Genomic DNA, 8,562 nt, shown 5'->3' on the forward strand with positions numbered 1-8,562 from the left:
GAAAAAAATTAGTGCAATTTTCAGGCTGCAGCGCGTATCCGAAGGCTGGGACCTCTCCCTTGAGAGCAATGCAGGTCAGGACTGCACTGGATGCATAGACGGGGGATGTGCTCCCATTTCTGGCGCTGAATATACGAGTCCTTGCCAGAGACACGACCTGGTGTTTATCCGGTACGAGGGAAATATCTTAGGCTTTATGGTTGGGCAGACATATCAGACGCAGATAAGCCAGCTGTACACATTCAATAGTCTTGATTGCTGGGCCGACTCCATCATACACATAAACTTGGCCGAACCCAATCGTACGGGTTGTCCATGCGAAGAGAGGAAAAAACTTCTACCGGACACTTCTGGCGCTGGATTATCTCATCGGTGAAAATATTTTGTTTGCCTCATCCTTCTGTCCCCTGACAATCTGTCAGGAGCTCCCCCCTACACGTCCGTAGAATGTGTCTGCACCCGTTCCGCAATTATCCGGAACAGGTGCGGACCCATTAGTTCTCTATGGGGCAGGAATTGATGCGCACAGTTCACATCCGCATTTCCAGAGTGCGGCCCCAGAAAAAAAAAATATATATATAGAACGTGTCCTATCCTTGTCCGCAATTGCAGACAAGAATAGGCAGTTCTATGGGCGTATTGCGGATCCGCAAAACACTACGGACGTGTGAATGGACCCTAAGACTGTCTGCAGAACAGGGTGAGGTCGGCCTACAATAGACTAACGCAGGGATTAGCAACCTTCAGCACTCCTGATGTTCTGGAACTACAACTCCCAGAATCCTACTTTCACTTCTATAGGAGTTACAAGAAAAGCAGAGTAAAAGGTGAATGCTGGGAGTTGTAGTTTCACAGCAGATGGAGTGCCGAAGGTTGTGCTGATCCCTGCAATAGTGGGTTTGGGAGCCTTTGGATTTCTAAGCACTGTCCCCATTGTCCTGAGAAACAAAAACACAACACTGGTTTTGGCGACGGCACCCACTAGCGATACCCGAGGCCAATGCCAGGCGCTGCGCTTTCTATAGGGGATTTGGTTCGTTCTGCTGCAGTCTCACACAGCATTAAGCATGTCTCTGAAATAAACCCGCTCCCAGACCACGTTCCCGCACGTACAGAAGAAGCTCCACAGGTTGCGGAGGATGCCCCTGTCAAAGGGGTTGGCGTCAGAGTCGCACTGCTTGAGGTAGGAGATGCGATGGTGGGACATGAACTCCCAGGTGGTGACATTGCAGGAGATGAGGTACAGGTGGCTTACCAGCAGCAGGCTCACCACCACCGTGAAGATCCCAATCACAATGAAGGCCGCAAGCAAGAAGATGTTGGCGTACAGCCACTCGGTCCAGGTCTCTTCGGCATGGAATCCAGACCTGTGCAGAGAACGCATACATATACATCATCCCGAACTGGGAGGTGCTGCCTATGGGTCATCCCATCTACCCGACAGACCCGTTAGTCGGTGTCTATCAATTGACTGAGCCAGCACTTCCATTATTTTTGTTCCCCTGCTCCTAAGATGGAGCAGAATCGAAGTCATTAGTGTGAATGAGGCCTAAATAGATCCAAACTTCTGTGCTGATTGACTCCTTAAAATATTACATTGCTCCAGGCCCCTGCAGAGACCTACATAAAAATAAAATAAAAATTGCATGCAGAATACCTGCAGCCGCCACCAGAGGGAGCTCTGTGGTTACTGGTTCTTTGTTGCACTCCATAATAACTTTGTATGCAGGAAGCTCCCCCTAGTGGTGGCTGCAGGTATTCAGAATGTTACCTTCTATGCCTATAAGGGGGATTTGGAGCTCATCAAAAAAAAACTAAAACTTTACCCAATATAAAGATTTATTAAGAAATTAATCGTCAAAGAATTTTGAAGATAAAAAAGGTGGAGACTTACCTAAATGGGCTTAAATTTACTAATTTTATACAAAGAAGTACTTTGCGCATACATTACTTATACTGCTTGTATTACCCATTTACCCTTTACAAGTACATGTATTCAACAGAGGGCGCCCCCTGCTGAAGACTCATCCCCCGATTATCTCAAGCAGAGAAGCACGGACACTGTAGGACAAGCTAACCAGGCGGCATGGGTTCTTCTAGCACCTAACTATGCTTTTTTTTTTTTTTTTATCGAGTATTCCATTTTTTGAGGTCCAGGATGGTGTATCAGCATAGCCGCTGCAGGATCGGTTCAGTTCCCGTCACCAGCACCATTAATTGCCGGCAACAGGGACTGAACAGACCCCATATCAGCCTGCGCTGATACACAGCAACAAACCAGCACTGACTGAACTGAATTTCCCTTTAAACAGCCGAGATCGGATATAACTCTGATCCCAGCCACTAAAATTAGATGCCGCCGTCAGCAGTGTCCGCGGCATCCTAGGCAATTACACAGAGGGAGGAGAAATGCCTCAGTCACCAATGGCCCTCTGCTAATGCAACTGTGGGTTGCCAATGCATTGCCATGGCAGTTGGGGACCTAACAAAGACCCCCCCCCCCCCCCCCCCCCCCAAAGCCTGCTCTGACTGTATGCCTAATTCACGTTAACTGGACGAACAGAACACTTACCTGGTGATCTCTTATCGCTCGGAGGATCTGATGCAGACTGCGCGTTTGGTGGTCCAAAACCCTTCCTGGAGCTGAACAAGCAGGAAGTGTCACGGACTACCAAAATCCACAGTATGCATCAGGCAGCCACGCGGCCATCTTGGATGACAGGAGAGGATCCTGTATCACGATTTCACTTACCACGCGATGTGGAAAGCCCAGAGCAGCACCATCAGCTGAAGAGCCAGGTACAAGATGAAGACGCGATGGTTCTTCTCTCCCACACAGTTACTAATCCAGGGGCAGTGGTGGTCGTACCTCCGCACACAGCGCTGGCAGGATTTGCAGTGCCGCGATCTCATCGGCTGCTATGGGATGAGAGAAGATCAAATCTTAGTGCAGTAACCTCCATGTCCCGGGCAGCAGTCCCATGTACAATCCTTTTGCGTTTCAATCCTCACCGTTTTAGCCCTGATCTAATCCTGCTCACAGCTGAGGATTTGTCACAGTGTACCAGTCTATGCAGTCCGACACTGGGCTGATATAGTGTACCAATGTAGGTAACCACTACCAAACACTCTGCTGTGCGAGGACTAGGACGGGGCCAGGTTTCCATTCCCTGACAGCAAGCAGAGTCGTATAATGTTTCATTATAGAATAGTAAGGCTTTATTTAATCCTAAGACATCCAACACATTACTCTAGAAGTGGGGGGAGGGGGGGGATCTCCAGCACTTGCTAAACCGCCACTTTCATGATACACTGACTGTTTGCGACTGTCAGAGCCTGCTGGGAGTTGTAGTCATGCAAGAACTGGAGATATGAGATGGAAATCATGGAGCTCAGATGGAGTCCTAGGTGATAAACCAGCACTGGGCTGAAACCCAAGGGCAAAGGCAGTGGAATGATAAGGTTCTGGCTGCCTGAGGCCACCACTAGGGGGAGCTCCCTGTATGCAGATTTTCACAGCTCCTATTGAACTCAGCACTAGCTGTATAAATCCATATGGAAGGAGCTCCCTCTAGTGGTGACAGGCTGGTCGCAGATCCCCACAGCAATTGGGCATTTTCCCTGCATTCGAATGACACAACCCCTTTCAAATGGATAGTCCAGAATAAGAAAAAAAATAGTATGTTTTTAAAATTTCTCCAGAAATAGTGCCACCCTTGTCCATGTCAGGTAGTACATTTACTTAACGCCTTCTTGACCTCTGCTGTACATGTACCGCGGAAGTCGGCACTTTAAAAGATGGCTCCCGCTCGTGCGGAACAGCAGAGGTCCGGGATTAATGTCTGTCATCAGCTATAAGGCTGGTCATATACATTTAACCCCTCAGATGCCGTGGTCAAATGTGACCACGCCATCTGAGCGGTGCAGACGCCAGAGCCGCGTGCTCCTGCACCCTTACGCTGGGTTCACACCTGAGCGTTTTACAGCGCGTACGATCGCGCTGTAAAACGCCCGACGCCCCAAGAAGTACATGAGCTTCTTTGGGGCGTCTTGTCGGGCATTCCCGTAAATAGACTTTAGCGGGAACGCGCAACAATGAGCGTTCGCTTGTCTCTGTATGCGCGATTGCAAACGCCCGTACAATCGCGCATACAGAGCGTACGTTCAAGTACGCTCAGGTCTGAACCCAGCGTAAACAGCGTTCCCCAGCTGAGATAGGGGAAGCTGTTATATTGCAGTGATAAGCCGGAGCCTCAAGCAGGCTCTGATAGATATCACTGGTATATACCAATACATGCCAGCAGGTGGCAGCACTGTATTGGTATATAAGTGAATGGCGTGTTCTGTGATGGATAGACAATTGGCAGTCTAATGCTTGCTAGCTACAGTCCCTAGGGTGACTTAAAAAAAGTAAAAAACAAAAACAAACAAAAAAAAAAAACATTACACACATATATATATATATATTTCAAAGCATCCCCCTTTCCCCCCCCCAAAAAAACAACGCATTATAGGCATCTCCACGTCCAAAAACAATAACAATATTTATCCCGTACGACGAATGAATAAAAAGTCACATACAATTTTTTTCAAGGTTTTTATTTTTTTCAGTATTAAAACGCACGAAAAAAAAAAAATATACATATGTGGTATTGCCGTAATCGTACTGACCTGGAGAATGAAAGTAACAGGTCAGTTTTTACTGCATAGGGAACGCCATAAAAAAATAAAAAATGTGCGTTTTTATTTCAATTCCACCCCATTTGGAATTTCTTTCCTGCTCCCCACTACATCGTATGCAATATGAAATGGAACCATTAGAAATCACAACTTGTCCCACAAAAAAAAAAAATCAGGCCCTCATAAGGCTATGTGAAGGGAAAAATAAAAAAGTTAAGGCTTTGGAAAGTGGAAAAAAAGAAAATGCAAAAACGGATAATAAGGTCCTCTAAGAGTTAAACTGGGCTCAGCTGCTATACCCATGGATAGGAACCCTGCACCGTACCTTTAACAGGCAGTATCCACAGCGCCTCATCCGCACCGCCCCGGGGTTCAGTGATGTCATCTCCTGCCCCTCATTCCCTGGACGGGGATCATGCTGAAAGGAGACAAAGATGTAAAGTCTGAGGCTCTGCTGATGAGCTCTTGTCCGCGTGCGCGCCTGGCCGAGTGTGCGCGCCTGGCCGAGTGTGCATGCTTTCTATTGGGAAATAAGCTGCTGCTAGACCCCTGGGTTACTGACTTATCTCTTGTCGAAATTCAACAGCCCAATCCTTCTTTTCCCTTTGGGACACCCCCCACATGTAAAAGATAGTCGGCCGGTTCACCTTCTCTTCATAGTCGGCAAGTACATAGCCCGGGTCCATGAGCGACACCCCATAATACAGCGCTGTGGAGCACCCGACCAATAGGACAAACATGAACGGCTTTGGGTGGATCCAGGCATTCTCCTGAGAAAACAAATCTGGAAGAGACAAAAGGGTTAACATAATGGAAAGCGGCAGATTTTCTAGTACACTGCTCAGTCATAGATAACATCTGACTGTAGCTGCCTGCAGTCACCACCAGAGGGAGCTCAGTGCATTCAGAGTTAGAGGTGAACTCCTTCACAGATCAGTGAGCTCCCCCTAGTGGCGGCTGCAGGCAGAAAGCCTATCCTCACTTCCCTCTATGGCTGTGGGGGGCGCCTCTAGTACAAATTCTTTAATCTGGCATCAATGGGACCTGACAGCAGCAAAAATTACAGATTATCAGACACAGTAGAAGAAAGCTGAATCCCACTGTCTAAAGTCCCCAGACCAGAACCCCTGTTTACACATCCTATATTCCTACTTTATAGTCCTCAGTTTACAGATTGAGGGCCCCCCACTGTTTACTGATCCTAGACACCCCCCCCCCCCCCCCCCCCCGTTATAGACCCCAGAACATTTACAGATCCCACACTGCCCCTTTAGAGACCTTAAAGGGAACCCGTCACCGGTATTTTGGGTAAAGAGCTGAGGACATGGGTTGCTGGGCGCCCGCTAGCACATCCGCAATACCCAGTCCCCATAGCTCTGTGTGCTTTTATTGTGGAAAAAAGATGATTTGATACATATGCAAATTACCCTGAGATGAGTCCTGTCCCTGACTCCTCTCACGTACAGGACTCATCTCAGGTTAATTTGCATATGTATCAAATTGTTTTTTTCCCACAATAAAAGCACACAGAGCTATGGGGACTGGGTTTTGCGGATGTGCTAGCGGCCATCTAGCAACCCATGTCCTCAGCTCTATACACAAAATCCCGGTGACAGGTTCCCTTTAATGACCTCACCTTCAGTTACTGATCCTAGGCCCCTGCTGACCAGAACCTCCGTTTACAGACCCTAGAGCCCCCCATTACAGAGCCCAGACCGGAACTCCTGTTTACAGATCCAATACCACTGCCTTTTACAGACCTGAAACCACCCAAGTATTGCATTTAGACCAGACCCAGCGGTTTACTGATCCCCTCCCTGGTTATAGACTCCAGACCAGAAGTGCTGTTCACAGATTCCATACTACCCCCTTTACAGAACTCAGAGACCACCTAATTCACAGATTCTAGGCTCCTGCTGTTTACAGATCCTAGACTCCCCACAATTATAGACCCCAGACCAGAACTCCCATTTACAGATCCCATACTACCCCTTTACAGACTGCAGACCCCCCACTCCATTTACCACCCTGATTATAGATTTCTGACCAGACTCTCCTGTTTACAGATCAAGAGTTCCCCCGATTCCTGGTTATAGAACCCAGACCAGAACTCCTGTTAACAGATCCCATACTAACCCCTTACAGACTTCAAACCTCCTTTTAGAGATCCTAGGCTCCCACTGATTAAAGACCCCAGACCAGAACCCATAAAAACCCCTTTACACACCTCCCCATTTACAGATTCTAGGCCATCGCAGTTTACAGATCCTAGACTCCACCTCTCCCAGTTATAGACCCCAGACCAGAACTGCTGTTCACAGATCCCATACTACCCCTTTACACCCAACTCCATTTACCACCCCGTTTATGGATTTCTGACCAGACTCTCCTGTTTATAGATCCTAAAATTCCCAATCTCATTGGTTATAGAACCCAGACAAGCACTCCTGTTTACAGATCCCATACTAACCCCTTACAGACTTGAATCCCCCATTTAGAGATCCTAGGCCCCCACTATTTAAAGACCCCAGAGCCAAACCCGTTTACAGATCCCATACAACCCCCCTACGCACCTCGGACCCTGCCCCAGTTACAGATCTAAGGCCCCGCTGTTTACAAATCCTAGACCCCCCCTCCGATTATAGATCCCAAGATCAAAACCCCCCATTTACTATATTTATTATTCCCGTACCACTTTACAGAGCTTCAAGACCACCCGATTTACAGCTCTTATGCCCCTGTTTACAGATCCTACACCAGAACTGCTGTTCACAGATCCCATCCTACACAAACCCCACTCCATTTAGCTTTCTAATAGATTTCAAGCCAGACCCTCCTGTTTATGGATCCTAGAATCCCCCCACCTTGGGTATAGACTCCAGACTACCCCCTTGATGCCGCGAAAGACGACATCCTGGCAGAACATGACATCCACCCAGGAACAGTGAGATGGGACTATCGGGGGCACCGGGGGTCTCCCCTTTTTCTAGGATACATTCCTGCAGTATAGAATACTTCAGTCACCCAGCTTTCCCAGAATCCTGCTCAGCAGAGGGCAGTATACTGCAGAGCTGCACACATATAATCATGAAATGTCTGACAACCCTGGAGGAGCTGTCATGGCGCAGATACTTGCCAGTGTCATGCAGGAACAGCACCAGCAGCACCCCGCACGTCAGCCCGGTGTGCACCGCCCTAATCCCGCACCCGGGGCCCCACGTGCTGTGGAACATGACGGCTCTAAGACCCCGCGCCCTACATCACAGCCAGGCGGTAAGGCAAACCGGAAGCCACGAGCAGGCTGCGGAACGAGGAAGCGTGTTACCATGGTTACCGTGGCGGATCGGTTTGAAAGCTCGGATTGTGATTGGTTGGTTGCTGCCGGAAGTTGTAGACCACTTGTAGCGCCGACCAATAGCTGCAGACTAAGGCTTCACATAGAGATCAGTGCTGAATACCGTGTGTTTAGTCACAGGAATTCCACATGCCCCCATAACAGAGACAGCCACAGTGCCCCCATAACAGAGACAGCCACAGTGCCCCCATAACAGAGACAGCCACAGTGCCCCCATAACAGAGACAGCCACAGTGCCCCCATAACAGAGACAGCCACAGTGCCCCCATAACAGAGACAGCCACAGTGCCCCCATAACAGAGACAGCCACAGTGCCCCCATAACAGAGACAGCCACAGTGCCCCCATAACAGAGACAGCCACAGTGCCCCCATAACAGAGACAGCCACAGTGCCCCCATAACAGAGACAGCCACAGTGCCCCCATAACAGAGACAGCCACAGTGCCCCCATAACAGAGTCAGCCACAGTGCCCCCATAACAGAGTCAGCCACAGTGCCCCCCATAACAGAGTCAGCCACAGTGCCCC

General features: G+C 48.8%; 1 protein-coding gene across 2 annotated transcripts; it reads right to left on the reverse strand.

Moving 5' to 3' along the window:
• Window positions 1-560: 560 nt before the first annotated feature.
• On the reverse strand, window positions 561-8,021 carry ZDHHC12 (zinc finger DHHC-type palmitoyltransferase 12). Of its 2 annotated transcripts, none has more exons than XM_044305983.1 (5): window positions 7,817-8,021; window positions 5,328-5,464; window positions 5,006-5,098; window positions 2,753-2,916; window positions 561-1,367 (listed from the first exon to the last, which is right to left on the reverse strand). In XM_044305983.1, exons 1-5 carry the CDS (start codon window positions 7,911-7,913, stop codon window positions 1,052-1,054), a joined length of 807 nt encoding a protein of 268 aa, XP_044161918.1. In that variant the 5' UTR covers window positions 7,914-8,021; the 3' UTR covers window positions 561-1,051. The 2 variants fall into 2 exon arrangements, with proteins under 2 accessions (XP_044161918.1, XP_044161917.1); XM_044305982.1 differs by having other exon boundaries at window positions 2,753-2,919; window positions 7,817-8,007.
• Window positions 8,022-8,562: the final 541 nt, after the last annotated feature.

This window comes from Bufo gargarizans, chromosome 9 (assembly GCF_014858855.1).
Source record: "Bufo gargarizans isolate SCDJY-AF-19 chromosome 9, ASM1485885v1, whole genome shotgun sequence".
Classification (NCBI taxonomy): domain Eukaryota; kingdom Metazoa; phylum Chordata; class Amphibia; order Anura; family Bufonidae; genus Bufo; species Bufo gargarizans.

What these genes read in the sequence shown, in the direction of transcription:
- ZDHHC12 (XM_044305982.1), bottom strand. Translation starts at nt 7,913, where the DNA reads ATGTTCCACAGCACGTGGGGCCCCGGGTGCGGGATTAGGGCGGTGCAC. An exon ending in TTGCCGACTATGAAGAGAAG is followed by an intron (nt 5,099 to 5,327) that starts GTGAACCGGCCG and finishes GTCTCCTTTCAG; the next exon opens with CATGATCCCCGTCCAGGGAA. An exon ending in GTGGATACTGCCTGTTAAAG is followed by an intron (nt 2,920 to 5,005) that starts GTACGGTGCAGG and finishes CTCATCCCATAG; the next exon opens with CAGCCGATGAGATCGCGGCA.